Consider the following 14,690-nt stretch of genomic DNA (forward strand, 5'->3'; position numbering starts at 1 on the left):
AAACTAACAAATTCACACTTGATGTAGGCCATGTGTGAGAGATTCACCTGGGGGGAATGGGCACCATGGTTACCAGGAATAAACAGCATTAGATCTGCACCTGCTGTCCCTCAAAGGACATTTGAGCAAGTGTCTCATTCTTTGGCCTGGATTCTCTCAACTTTCATCCTCAGCTTTCTCTCACAATTGAATGCACATGTTAGACTACAGCTATCAGCTGGTGTGGTAAAGTCAGAGGAGAATTTATGTGCTCAACAGGAAAACGCTATTGCATTTGCATCTCTTTTGGCCTGCCGTCTCATTCTTCTCAATTGGAAATCAACAAAACCCCCTTCATTTATACAATGGGTCAGAGAGATGATGACTTCTCTGAAATTAGAAAAAGTCAGGTATTCAGTACATGGGTCTCGGAAAAAGTTTTATACAACTTGGTCCCCTTTTAAAGGATATGTAGAAACTTTGTCTTTTGCTTGAATTAAGCCTTTTCTTGCAATAGCAAACTAACCCGGTGCCCTTTTTCTACCAAAATTATAGCGCTAAGACACTAAAGATGAGAACTTTCATACTGACTCAGTCTATATGTACACAGCTATCATAAAATTGAATGAAAAAAAGTAATTTAATTTTAAAAATGCACTTTTATTTGCAGTTCAGTAGAAAAAGCCTAATGTTGATTCCAAGCCTGTATTTTGGAGGTGTTGAAACAGCATTTCATACAGTGCATAAGAAATACTGTACTAGTCTAATGTCTGCATTCTATCAAATGCTGCCTTGAGCCACAGACAAAGGGTGGCTCTCTCTTTGGATATTCACTTTGCTAGCCATCAGAGCTGGGGGTTGAGTTCTGATGCATTTCTGATGTGTTCAGTCTGTTTAATGCAGATTTTTGTGCTGTTTTTACAGGGCCTGAAAGGACCAAGAGGACCTGGCGTGGTGGTACGAAGTTTACATTTCTTTTTTCAAACAACTTGCACTGGATGCAAAAACAGAATTAAAAAAGCTAAAAATATTGGAACCAGAGCATATTTTTTCCATAATAATTCTGTGATTGTGTTTCTGCTTTCAGCAATGTGAATTGGTGAAGAAGATCAGAGATAACTGCCGTGAGTACTAATTATGGACTTTGCCATTTGTCGTTGAATATGGTTCTTTCTATTCAATTTCCAGGTTATTATATACAGTATGCTGTTTCTGATGTAATAATTTTTGAGTCAAATCAAAGAGCAAATGTAGTTTTAATCATACTGTTGATTGTTCTTAATTCAATCATGCAATCATACATTTTTAATCTAGATAACAGTTTTTTTTAACAAATGCAGCAGATATCCTACTTTCTGATATGCTTATGGAATTCAAAATGATCAGTTTTATCCATGCAAATATACAATGTAGTGACATAATAATTATTTTTATGCTACCTAGTCTGTCATTCATAATTGTGTACTATCTTGTAATACTGTGACTGTAATAAAATGTTTTGTTTTTGTTTACTTCTAGCTTGCTGCTATGGTAAGTTCGTTTTCTGAATATTGTGTATTTTGACTTTGTGGACTGAAATATTATGCAAATGGATATAGCTCCTTAGTACAAAAAAATTGGTCATTTAATATTGTAGCAGCAGCACAGGCAACATTTCGTGCTTCCTCAATTTCAGGCGCTCAGGAGTGCCCGCTGTACCCCACTGAGCTGGCATTCGCCCTGGACGTGTCGGACGGCACAGCCGGCGCAGCCTTCGACAACATGAGGAAAGCGGTGCTCAAGCTGCTGGGCGGCATCACCATCTCCGAGAGCAACTGCCCCCGGGGGGCGCGGGTGGCCCTGACCCTGTACAACCAGGAGGTGACCACGGAGGTGCGCTTCGCCGACGCGCTGAAGAAGAGCAGCCTGCTGCAGCGCATCGAAGGCTTGCAGCCCCTTCAGACCCGCAAGCCGCGCAGCCTGGAGAACGCCATGAACTTCCTGGCCCAGAACACCTTCAAGCGCGTGCGCAGCGGCTTCCTCATGCGCAAGGTGGCCGTCTTCTTCGTCAACGGTGCCGTCAAGACCTCCCCGGCCTTCAGCGCCGCCGCCCTCCGCCTATACGATGCCGGCATCGCCTCCGTCTTCATCACAAACCGCGAGGACCGCTCGCTCTCCCAGGCCCTGAAGGTAGGGGGCACTATAGTCTCCACTACCCCCCCCCCCCTCTCTCCAGGACATCTGGGGGAATTTGCAGTTCATCGGTTGCCCACAGTCTAATCAGTTAATTTGTTATAAGTTTTAGCCATGTTATAGGCAAGTGGTTTAGATGACTTGAATCACTGTCTCTGATTGTACCTCATTGGTTTATTAACGAAGAGCATGCCTGGAATTTTGGTGGACAAACAAATGAGGCTGGGGCATAGAGGCAGACTGCTTTCAGCACTCCATCAGCGATTCCTTTTACAGCACGGAACTGCCTTGGTGCAGAAGGTCCGCTAGTGATACTCCTTGCTGGATGTAATCAAGCTCTTGTCTTGTCTGATTTGTCAGAAATGTGAGTCAGTGACTTCAGGGAAGGTTTGTTCACAGCCGTTTCTCTGTGACAGGTCAACAACACTGTGCTGGCTCAGGTCATTGCTCTCCCCGCTCCTAGCAATGCACAGTATAACTCAGCCATCGAGAAGATCATGAGCTGCCATATCTGTCTGGGTGAGCGCCATTTAATGTGCATTGGATATTTATATCTATAACATATCTTCTCAAATGCTGTGCATGCATTTTCATCACGTTACTAACTGTAGGACGGTGGTTCTTAACCCTGATCCTGGAGAATCACAGGGTCTGCAAGAAGCCAGGCAAGCTGACCTAACTGTAATCAGCTTTAATTTAAAAATGATGTGCTGAATAATAATGAAAACCAGACACTGGTCATCCAGGATCAGGGGTGAGAACCACTGCTGTTGGATAACCCCAGCACAATTTTTTTCCTCACATTACATTTGGCTCCAATGCGTTTAACGTATTAAAGCCTGATTTTGGTTTCCCTTTCAGACTTCTGCACACCCAGCCCGGTCTGTGACTTCATCCCCCCTTCATCGACGAGAGACAGACGCTCCTTCACCACTGACTTGGACATTGATGTGGCCTTCGTGATGGACAGCTCTCAGAGCACCTGGCCCGCGGTCTTCATGGAGATGAAGCGCTACATCGCCCACATCATCGACCAGCTTCAGATCGCCTCCGACCCCAAGACCTCGGTAAACCACGCCCGTGTGGCGGTGGTCCAGCACGCCCCCTACGAGTTCAGTGCCAATGGCACCGGTGCCCCCGTACGGGTGGACATAGACCTGACCGACCACGGCTCCAAGGAGGACATCATGGACTTCCTGCATGACAAGGTGACCCAGCTGGAGGGCTCTCTGTCGCTGGGCAATGCCATAGAGTACACTATCGAGAACGTGTTTGAGAAGGCCCCGCACCACCGCGACCTGAAGCTCATCGTGCTGATGGTGACGGGTCCTGTCTGGCCACAGGATGAGGAGAAGCTGGTGCGCCTGGCCACTGAGGCCAAGTGCAAGGGCTACTTCCTGGTAATCCTTGGTGTGGGCGAGCACCTGGGTGTCACTGACGCCCGCATCCTCGCTCGCATGGCCAGCGAGCCCGCCAGTGTCTTCTTCAAGAGGATAAATGGCGCCACCCAGTTCTACGACCCGCATATTCAGCGCTTTGGGCTCCTCCTTCCCAAATACATCAGCAGTGAGTGCAGTGTGGGCTGTTGGGATTGGTACATATATATATATATATATATATATATATGCTGTAAAAATACAGTATTATTCACAGTTTATGGCAATTTTTATTATTTATTTATATGCTTTTCATAGTTAAGGACAATTGTTCATTGAACATAGGCCCTGGTTCACTAGGACTATCTATTTTTGTGTATCATTCAAATTTAAGAAATGCACTGATTTGTGGGAGTATGTTCAGAATATTTCTGTGCCAATCAAATGAATTATTTCACCCGTGCTTACCTTATTGTTCTATCTCTCTCTGTACAGTGGAGCACGCCTTCTATATGTCTCCTGAAGTTTCCAAGAACTGTCAGTGGTACCTGAGTGACCAGCCCTGGAAATTTCCCTTCAAACACGCCCAAAAGAAAGAGTGAGTGTCTTTATGAAACCAGCTGCTGTGCCACTTCTGTACCTTTTCCCACATTATCACTGATATGAGAAATCTGCTCATTCATTTCTGGACTGAGTCTGAAACTTCGTCCCCATGCAGGGAGCATCAGAAGCACCATGTGAACCAGGTTGTGCATCCAGCTAAGAGCAAAGGTAACACACCTCTTTGTGTTGTCTGGGTCTGTCCCTCAGAGTGTCTGAATGTATTTCTGCAGGAATCACCATCTTTAGTAGACAAAGGCTACTGCTACTGAAACACACTACTTTCTGCTCTGCCACATTTTTTCCTTATTTTCCATGAGCACATTTTGGGGGCTTTACCAACCTTCAATTCACTTTTTGCCTTCTTTGACTTTTGGGGCCTGTGTTTGGTGTTCTCTTTCGCCTCTTCCAGAAGTGGATACGGAGGAACTACACGTGGCCAACGTGACGTCCAGCAGCCTGAGGCTCCGCTGGTCCAGCTCCGACAGCAAGGGTGTGGCCCGCTATGAGGTGACCGTGATGCGGCTGAGCGACCACTCCCTGGCCCTGCAGAAGAACGTGACGGGCACGGAGCTCCTGCTGGAGGGCCTGGAGAGCGCACAGAATTACCAAGTGGTGGTGGTCGTGTACGCGCAGGGCAAGCCTGTGCACACGCACAAGGGCATCGTCAGTACCAGTGAGTGTCTTGCTCCTGAACATACCACAGCGAGCCCGTTTCCTGTTTCCTGCCATTTGTCAACCACTGGCCATTGAGACTCCTTGTTGTAGCTGTACAAGGAGGTTACTTCCCACAGTTGCAAACGTGCCATAGCACCTGGATTGTGCTATGTTTTATTGTGATTGACACATTAACATAATTTCCTTGATTTGACAGAAGCAGCTGAGAAAAAGACAGTGGCTCCTGCCGAAGTGACTGCTACTCTTTCCACTGCTCCACTGGACAAACCAGAGCTAGGTGAGCGATAGGACTCCTTCCTCATTCTCTGTTGTATGAAAAGTACAACTGTTCAGTTCCTCAGTTCACCTTATCTTATCTCCTTAGCAATATATCAAAGGCCCTAAAAATAACAAATATTCCTTAATGCCACCATTATAGAAGTGTTTTAGATTAGCTACGCTGTTAGCTCTTGCTGAACCAGTTCTTTTGTGCAAGCCGCCCCTGCCCCAATACTGCTCTCTCTCAGAATTGGCCCTGGGTGCTGTATAATTTCATTGGCAGGAGCTGGTATATAAACAGCGTAATCCAAGGAAATTCCTGATTTAAGAGCCATTTTCCCTTATTAAATCTTATTATCTCTCACTCTACGGATTCCAAGGCAGTCCACTGAGACCAGAATAACAAAGCATTTATTTAGCATAACCACTAAAAGGAACAAAATATAGTTCCTTTTTACATTTTACATGTACAAATGAATTTAAATCACAGATCCAGTAAATAATGTGGTCTTTCAAGTATGAATTACCTCAAATATGTGACTTGCTGTTGTGTGACATTTTCATTTTTGCCATCCATGTTTAGCCTTTTCTTGAGAGAAACTTGCCACTGTAGGAATTAAAATGAATTCAAAATTTAAACAGTTGACAGGCCCGAGAAACTAATCACGATCCAAATCATCATCCCAAAAATTATTTCAAAGAACAGAAAAATATTTAAGCTAACAGAATTTATATGCAAACTGGGGTTCAATGTTATACTGAATTATCGTTACACATAACAAGGCAATAATATGCACATGTATTTGCATATTCATTCACAAAACATAAGTGGGCCAGTAGTAGTAGTGTAGTAATGATAAAATAATGATAAAGTTCAAACAGTAATCTGTTCCTGCTTTGGTGAGTTAGTGAAACAAAACTGTTACGGAATTTAATATTTTAAATAAGTAAATTTGTTTATGTAAATGTTATTCAATTGAGAGTATTTCTCAGTTTAAGCTTTATTGACGCATAATGCTCTCAAGAAATGTTTAATTCTCTCCCTACAAGAACCCCCAAAGTTTAATAATTGCTGTAAGCCATGGTAAGAAAAAGAGGATACTTTTTCACAGTAGCTGCGCAGTTTCCACCACCTTGGTATGCCTGTACAGTCACTAAGCATGTGAGTAAGAAAAATATACTCACTGATGAAAATTTATAGAATGCTGTTCCTTTATAAGGAGGCCTCTCTTGCTGTCCAAGAAACATAAATGTGCATATCGGAGAAATGAGGCAAATTGTGTACACTATATATTAAATATTTATGTGAGTGACCTATTAAACAGTAGGGGAAAAACAAAGAAACGTCAAATAGAATCTTTCTATGTGTAGTTCTAACTAAATAAATGCTGTCTTGGTTCCTCTCATTCCTAAAGTAACAATAAATGTCGTGATTTGACCTGGTGAGCCATTATAAAAGATATGCCTGAAGGCACACATTTCTTTCTTTTATTTTTGTTCATTCAAAATCTAGTGTTGCATATGTATTTGAGAATATAGATTAATGTTTACAAATATTGTATTTCTACTACAATACTGCATAAAATTTGCATTCATCAACTTTTTATCAACATTTTTCAAAATTCACATTATTGTGTTCACAAATACTATGTTATTTAGCCATGTAGCTAGGATAGTAAAATGTATTATCATTTTCAAATCTCATAGATTTGTATACCTTACTGGAACTGGATCCCTTATTTCAGTTTTAGTTTATTATCATGCAGCTTTATTACTCCCTCACAAGGCAGACTGTTTGGATTCAACCCTGAAACAGGATACAACCCCGTACTTATTAGAGTATGTTTTCATGACTGTTTTCTTTATCTTTGATGCATTTTCCTTATCAACACATAGCCCATTGTCCAAGCCAGTAAAGGCAGTTTTTATTTCATGGTTTCAAGTTAATTGCATTTTTCATGCAGGTGCACATTGGCTTTTCACAGCCCATGAGAATTTAGTGTGTCTGTTCACTTCCAGATAAATTAATCCCGTCTTTGTTATTCACAAAGACACTGTGACCTCCACTCTACTAAATGCATTCCCACAGTTCTCTTTGGTCTGGGCATGCCCCTCAATATAAACCAGAATCAGCATTAGGAATAATAATAATAATAAGAAGAAGAACTAGACAATTCCTGCAGAAATTGTGACGTGTGGTTTCTGCCAATGCAAAGTCGACTTTGTGCTGAACAGAGCTTTATACATTATGTAAACATTATTCTTACATAAGTATTCAGTATTACTATTTTGGAAGAAGACAACATATTTCAGGTTTCGTATGCTAGGTTGTTGATATGATGTTCTAGGCAGTAGCTAGGGTGTTGCTAGGTGGTTGCTGTGGAGTTCTAGGCAGTTGCTAGGGTGTTGCTAGGTAGTTGATATGGTGTTCTAGGCGGTTGCTAGGGTGTTGCTTGGTGGTTGCTATGGAGTTCTAGGCGGTTGCTAGGCGGTTGCTAGGGTGTTGGGTTGCCATTGTGTTAATAGGTGATTGCTATGGTGTTCTAGGTGGTTGCTACAGCTAGGGTTAGGGTTACATCTAGGGTTAGGGTTAGGTTTACAGCTAGGTTTAGGGTTACAGTTAGGGTTGGGGTTACAGCTAGGGTTATGGTTAGGGTTACAGTTAGGATTAGGGTTAGGGTTCCAGCTAGGGTTAGGGTTACAGTTAGAGTTAGGGTTTGGGTTATGGGTAGGGTTACGGCTAGGGTTAGGGTTACATCTAGGGTTATTTTTAGGGTTACAGCTAGGGTTAGCGTTACAGCTCGGGTTAGGGTTAGGATTACAGCTAGGGTTAGGGTTACAGCTATGGTTAGGGTTAGGGCTACAGTTAGGGTTGGGGTTACAGCTAGGGTTAGGGTTACAGTTAGGGTTAGGGTAACAGCTAGGATTAGGGTTAGGGTTATAGCTAGGGTGACGGTTACAGTTAGGATTGGGGTTACAGCTAGGGTTAGGGTTACAGTTAGGATTAGGGTTAGGGTTACAGCTAGGGTTAGGGTTAGGATTACAGTTAGGTTAGGGTTACAGCTATGGTTAGGGTTAGGGGTACAGTTAGGGTTGGGGTTACAGCTTGGGCTAGGGTTAGGGTTACAGCTAGGGTTAGGGTTACAGTTAGGGTTTGGGTTACAGCTAGGCTTAGGGTTAAGGTTACAGCTAGGGGTAGGTTTACAGTTAGGATTAGGGTTAGGGTTACAGCTAGGGTTAGGGTTAGGGTTACATCTAGGGTTAGGGTTAACCCCGCTAGGGTTAGCGTTACAGCTCGGGTTAGGGTTAGGGTTACAGCCAGGGTTAGGTTTAGGGTTTCAGCTAGGATTAGGGTTAGGGTTCTTCACCAATGAACAAAGGAATCTCTACCATGTCCAATGAGGCATCCCACAACTGTCTATAACAACCAGTTCAAATACTATGAAATAATAAACATTGGCAATTTAAATGAATGGCGGAATGTCCAACCTCGTGATGTCACAATGCTCTGTTTTGTTGCTAGAGGGCATTGTGATGTCACGAGTGTCAACATTCCACCATTCATTCTCTATGGGGCAAAATTTCCCACAAAAAGTCGAATTTTTCAGAAACCGTGCACCAAAACTTTCCACAAAAGTTTATATAGCACACCATTCCCAATGAAGCCGCTCGATTTGACATATTGCACATGTATGTGTTGCGAAAACTCTGGGAGGAGTAGCGGTCCAAAAAATGGTTGGAATTAAGAAGAATAATATGTGAGATAATAGTAGTGTGATTGCCAAAGGCAACCACACTAATATTGTTATTATTATTATTATAATAATAATAATAATAATAATAATAATAATAAGGAGAAGAAGAATATAATAATAATAATTACACAAAGAAAATGTCAGGAATGGATGAAATTCCACAGAGAGAACACTTTTCCCCACAATGACGTCCCAAGGATACTGTGCTACTTGAACCAGATTTCTGTGGAGGTGAAAAATATTAAGAAACTAGCTTAATGAAAGCAGTAGTCTTGCAATTAACTCATATTTGTGTAATGAAAATACCCAGCCACACATCTGGAACGTTGATATCATCAACGTCACATACTGTATATGATGTAAGTTGGCTTCTACAGTACATCGATGCTTCAGACCTGCTCTGAAATTAGTCCAAGCAATTGCTGTTTATGTTTGAGTGTGAGAAATGTATACATGTGAGAAAAACATAGTGTCACTTTCAATGTGGCAAGGCTTTTCTGGTGATAGCATGCATCTTTGTCCTTTTTCAGTAAAGAAAGAGTACTGCCAGTGGTAGTGGACTGTAGTTTGCAAAGCATGATGGGAATTAAACTGCTGCTAAAAAACACAAGTTACTAAAATGTACTAATATTCACAGGCCTGGCTTTAAGTGCAAAAGAGTTGATTTCCATTCTCAAAAATGTGGGCACTGCCATTCTTAGTTCAGTTTCATACATATTCTGTCTCACTGCATCTGTCCCCATTTATTTTATATACATTTCATGTAAAAATACATACCCATTTGTTTTTTCTTTTCATTTAACATTTTCCAAGCCCATATTCATGTAATTGCTCAGTGTCCCTTCAGAACATTTCATTGAATGACATTAGTGGTCAGTCCTTGGCAGTCAACTAGCTTTAAAACCAGGCACTACTGTATAGGTCAGTTCTTCTGATCTAATTTTTTTTACTTTAACATTGTTGCTATTTTTCTTCCACTCGTATTAACAAGTCTTGTTTTTGCATGTTTTAGCTAATGAAAATGCAGACCCGTGCGCACTTGATTTTGACTTCGGAATGCCATGCAAAGACTATAAGGCTAAGTGGTTCTTTGACAAAAAGCACGGGATCTGTACCCAGTTCTGGTATGGTGGTTGTGGAGGGAATGCCAATAGGTTCGAGACTGAAGCCCAGTGCATGAGACGCTGCTTGAAAACATGTAAGTAGTCCTCTTTTTTGGCTGCCAAAAATCTTTACACCAAGCTGGTATGATTGAAAACTTTTTTTTTAAATGTACATGGTTCCTATGTTTAAAGATGAAGATTTTCAGTTTCAGTATGCTGGGGTGACAAATTGGCTTTTTTTTTAAAAAAATGGTGAACAATTGTTTCCCCAGCACCAGAACCCCAGGCCGATGAGCAGCAGGAAGAGACCTCAGACCCACCTGCCCCAGGTGAGTCAAACTGGCTATTGGATTTCATGCTGACTGGCCTTACATTCTTGATAATCCCATGAATGACAGCTGAAGACTTTTACTGTGTTCCGATCTGAGATGTTTTACTCTGTATTGGGTGAACTGGCAATGGTGCATGTAGCTAATTAGGCATATAACGGACAGTAAATTGGGGAGACAAAAACATGTATGGATACCGACCTGCAAGCAACAGAGCTTTTTATTGAACCATGTTATGACACTGTTTTCAGTTATCTTTGTTTATGAATCTGTTTATCTCATATCGCTCTCTCTTTCATTTCTCCTATCTGTCCCTGGAGTAGGGTGGGTAGGGTTAGCTGCTGCTAAGTTTTCAATGTACGATTTTTCTTATTAACAGTTTCACATTCCTTCATTTATGTCCTTTTATTGTATTATTATATTCTTAACAAAATATTTTCTGATAAAATTATGCTGTCCCAGGGAGTAAGCATTAGAGTTTTCACCCCCAAATTCTGAAAAGGATTAAGAGGTTGGCCTCCCTCTCAAATCCATCAGCTTGGATTGGAAAATGGCAAAAAAATAATAAATGAAGTTCCACTGTAGCAGAATATAGTTACAGTCACAGTTGCATAATGCATTTTCTTATACTTTCCATTCCTTTTTTAAACAAAGAGAGCTTTATCTGTCCATATCCCTCTTCATCAATGGGATGAATTATGGAACGGTAAATCATCAGAATTGTATGCTTCCACTTGCACTTGCCAAACTGTAATCATCTTGGAATGAATGAAAAGGCCCAATTGTGTTCTTGTCAGCTGCCACTGAGAAACTAAGAGCAGCACTGGCAGAATGCTGCTGTAAGTTTCGTCTTAACAAGCGGGCAGCCGAGAGTTTACATTGCCTGATTGGTAATTACAGGCCCTAAATGAGCAGGGAAAAGGCCTTGCCATAACTCAAACTATGTCAGGCTATGAGAGCAGGAAGCCCTGTGATGGGAATGGCTGCTGGGGGGAGTCAGTCTCTCCTGTGCGTGAGGAAAGAGGAAGTCGTACATTCCAAGGGTAATGAAGCATGGCAAAGGAAATGCGCCAAATTCGGACAGACAAGCTGATCCATCCCCCCCACCCCCACATGGGGTCAAGATGCTCGCTACATAAGGTGCCAGGCATATTGTCGTTGTTCCAATGACCTTCTGTATGCACTTATTGTATGTCAAATTATTGTATTGTAGCGTCTGCCAAATAATTGTAAGGTAGATTTTAGCTGTACGGTTAACACTGCCCCTGGGTGATGGGTAGCAGACATGCAGGTGCATCTGTGAATAGGGCAGTTTAGTCATGCACTTCAGAACAGGCATAGTCACAGAATGGCACAGGCTTTGGAGTACCATTTTAACACTGTCAGACTCAACTGTGAGGCATCACCAGTGCAATCATGAGCAGCACAGTTTCAGTGTCTTCCAGAATATATTATTGGCATCAATGAGCTCAAAGATTCTCAGTGGAACATATTTTTTGGTGGATAATGGCAGCTGCCAATAGAAACAGGTTTTATTCCAAAACATACACATATCCCAGCATGCACTTTAGTGGGAAAATTTGGTCCTGATGTTTAGCAGCTGAAATGTTATCATTTTGTGTGCTCACAGTAATAAAGGTAATAGGCCTTCAGGCCTTCTTCAGGCCTATTTTCCAATGCCTGCGGTTTGGAGCACAGCAATTTTGTTGTTCATGGGTCAATGCATAACATTGAAAAAGAACATTTCTGCTTGCAGGTAACTGCAGCCAATTTACTGTACATATACTGTCATGTTCAGTAAATGTACTTCTTCTTTTTAAAGATATTGACTTTTGTGGAGGAAGGTCATAGATAAATTTGAAAGGAAACTTCAAAAAGCTTCACAGCAGCTGGATTACGATTGAACATTTACCAACATGATTATTTATGTTAACCCAATTCAATATCACAACATCAGTCGTGGAACCTTGACAGCCCGGGTTTGTCAGACAGCTGAATTTCAGGTTGTTAGAACAGACATGGTCAATCAATTTCCCGGATGTTAATTAATGCTCAACCAACCTCCGCCCCCCCTTTCCCTTGGTCCCTGCTTTGTTCTCAGCTGCCCTTTTCGGGGTGAACATCTGCCAGCTCCCCAAGGAAGAGGGTTCATGTGCAAAGTTTGTCCTCAAGTGGCACTACGACTTCCCCAGCAAGAGCTGCACCCGCTTCTGGTATGGAGGCTGCGGAGGCAACCAGAACCGCTTCGACACCCAGGAGGAGTGCCTGAAGACCTGCGGGACAGCAGGTGGGTCCTCTCCTCTATTCCCATGGTTTGCTTTCCCATTTACCCCCCTAACCCACCCCATCAACCCCATCTTATGTTTTAATAAATACATATTTTTCAAAAGCCCATTTCTCAGACTAATGGCTGGAGTGCATTTAAAATGACGAAACATCGCAAAAACATTTCACAAAAGCACTGTTAGCATGTGGTGTTTGTAGCTTTTCAAACACATTTCAAAATCTTTGAACTTCACGTCCTTTTAGGCTTTCTGTGAATTCTTTTACTTCTCCTAATTAAGAGGTAAAAAAAGAAGCAGGTAATAATGGATCCCATTGAGTAAGTAGTGATTGAAGAGTGAGACTTTGAACTCCATGGGGTGTGGAGTTACCATGCGCTTGCAACCATAAGACTGCTAATCTGCCTCAAATGTTTCATTACCATATATTTTGGAAATAAAGTTCTGAAGTTACATGTTCTTAGCTAATTAATTATTTGGATAAATTATAAAGGGGGCAATTAATGGGCTGAATCAACTTGCAACTCAGTCCCCCTAAAGCGAGAGTTGTAACTACTGTTTTATGGTTGTATACAGTCAGCCTCATAATCCCCAGCAAACAGAACCGTAATAATGCCTGTATTAACACTTTAATTACCTGACAGCTGTGAAGGTTGTATTGCTGATAGAAGGTTTTATGCATGCCTAGTAAAAAACTACTTCAGTCAAAATCATGTGAATTGTGAACATCATTTTTGGACATAAAGAAATTAAAAGCCTGTATCTTCAATTTTATTTACAGTGCCTGGCCAGCAAAATACCATGGCAGCAATGAGAACATAGGAGAACATCGGTGAAGAAAATCAACTTTTACCTCTGTGGTGATTCTGAGGATATCAAATTAAATGACCAAAACAGAAGAGCAATGACTGCACTGATCCTGCAAAGGATTCACTTGCAAAGCCTTGAAGTAGTCATTTTTTTCTTTTCTGTCACAATAAAGAAATGAACCCAAAAAGGAAGAGGATAAAAAGAGTGCTGCATGATTTTCGTACTGGTGCTATACGCGTTTGCCATTGGAGTTGTTGACCTTGTCCAGTTTGTATTTTAAAGGTTCTGGAACATGTACACAACTGTTTTCAAAAATTAGGTGCATTTTTTTATAATTTAAAACAAAAACCTGTATGAATATCTTGGTCAGAGAAATTTTTATAAAACTTTTCTTTTTAACTGGCATTACCATATTAAATAAAATAACTTCTTTATTAGCAAAACACAGATTTCAGACAGATACTTTTTTCAGTATTTTTAGACTCATTCTGAGCCACTTGGCTATGCTTTAGGATTTCACTTTCAGCAATAAAGATTTACATGGTATAGATTCTTTGGTTGTGTTTACATAACTCTAAGTGAAAATATGTATATGATGACAGTCACTCAGCAATAGCAAACAGACATGATGTGTTGTAAATGCACTTCTGGAACCCTTGCTTCACAAACATGTTCCAGTTCTTAAATATGGAATGTACTTGTCAAACTGATATTTTTTTGTTTGTTGAATTTTTTGTTTTATTTGGGGGGAGGGGATGGGGAATAAAAATTAGACTTTCTAATAAACTTAACAGGAGTGATATTTCTTTCACGGGTTTTGAGTGAGAAAAATGTATTATAAGATTTTAGCAGAAGGGTAGAAATGAAGTGGTCTTGTGTGGGTTTTCTTTCCCTCCTTTTAGTGATTGTGGAAATAAAAAATGAAAAAGCAGAACTCTAATGATAGGGATAAGAGCTGTATCAGCTGTGCTTTGGAGTATCTTGTAGCGAAGTGAGGCCTTTTATGGCTGTGTTTGCCTTTTAACGTCTGGAAAATCTCACTCACTGACAGAGGGAGAGAAATGGAGGAAAGAAGAATGCGTGCGCAAGCATGTGCGAGTATGAATGATGAGAGAGAGATACAGATCTAGAAAGTTCCATTGCTCCAAGGCAGATTTCCAGGGTGCATATGAGATTAAAAAGCCATTATTGTTACTGTATATTATTGCAATAGTAGAATTTATCATCATAGTAATGTAAATTGGCAATAATATAATGTGTAGTAGTAGCAGTTGGGGTAAGAGAGTTAATAGTAATAGACGTAGGAGTAGTAGTCGTTTTAACGGGTTCACTTGCATAACACTTTTTA

General features: G+C 41.2%; 1 protein-coding gene across 5 annotated transcripts in view; it reads left to right on the forward strand.

Annotated features, from left to right (window-relative positions):
* LOC135240821 (collagen alpha-3(VI) chain-like) overlaps nucleotides 1-14,133 on the forward strand; it is a 65,784-nt gene extending 51,651 nt beyond the window's left edge. For 4 of the 5 annotated variants that reach the window (XM_064310785.1, XM_064310786.1, XM_064310788.1 and 1 more), the window contains 14 exons: nucleotides 904-936; nucleotides 1,067-1,103; nucleotides 1,498-1,509; nucleotides 1,655-2,148; nucleotides 2,568-2,670; nucleotides 3,013-3,717; nucleotides 4,023-4,125; nucleotides 4,246-4,298; nucleotides 4,540-4,803; nucleotides 5,002-5,082; nucleotides 9,831-10,016; nucleotides 10,194-10,250; nucleotides 12,352-12,537; nucleotides 13,314-14,133. In XM_064310785.1, the coding sequence (XP_064166855.1) occupies nucleotides 904-936; nucleotides 1,067-1,103; nucleotides 1,498-1,509; nucleotides 1,655-2,148; nucleotides 2,568-2,670; nucleotides 3,013-3,717; nucleotides 4,023-4,125; nucleotides 4,246-4,298; nucleotides 4,540-4,803; nucleotides 5,002-5,082; nucleotides 9,831-10,016; nucleotides 10,194-10,250; nucleotides 12,352-12,537; nucleotides 13,314-13,354 (2,355 nt within the window). In that variant the 3' untranslated portion in view covers nucleotides 13,355-14,133. The remainder of the gene's footprint in view (nucleotides 1-903; nucleotides 937-1,066; nucleotides 1,104-1,497; nucleotides 1,510-1,654; nucleotides 2,149-2,567; nucleotides 2,671-3,012; nucleotides 3,718-4,022; nucleotides 4,126-4,245; nucleotides 4,299-4,539; nucleotides 4,804-5,001; nucleotides 5,083-9,830; nucleotides 10,017-10,193; nucleotides 10,251-12,351; nucleotides 12,538-13,313) is intronic. The other variant, XM_064310787.1, reaches the window with a different exon arrangement.
* Nucleotides 14,134-14,690: the final 557 nt, after the last annotated feature.

Source organism: Anguilla rostrata, chromosome 15, assembly GCF_018555375.3.
Source record: "Anguilla rostrata isolate EN2019 chromosome 15, ASM1855537v3, whole genome shotgun sequence".
Lineage (NCBI taxonomy): Eukaryota > Metazoa > Chordata > Actinopteri > Anguilliformes > Anguillidae > Anguilla > Anguilla rostrata.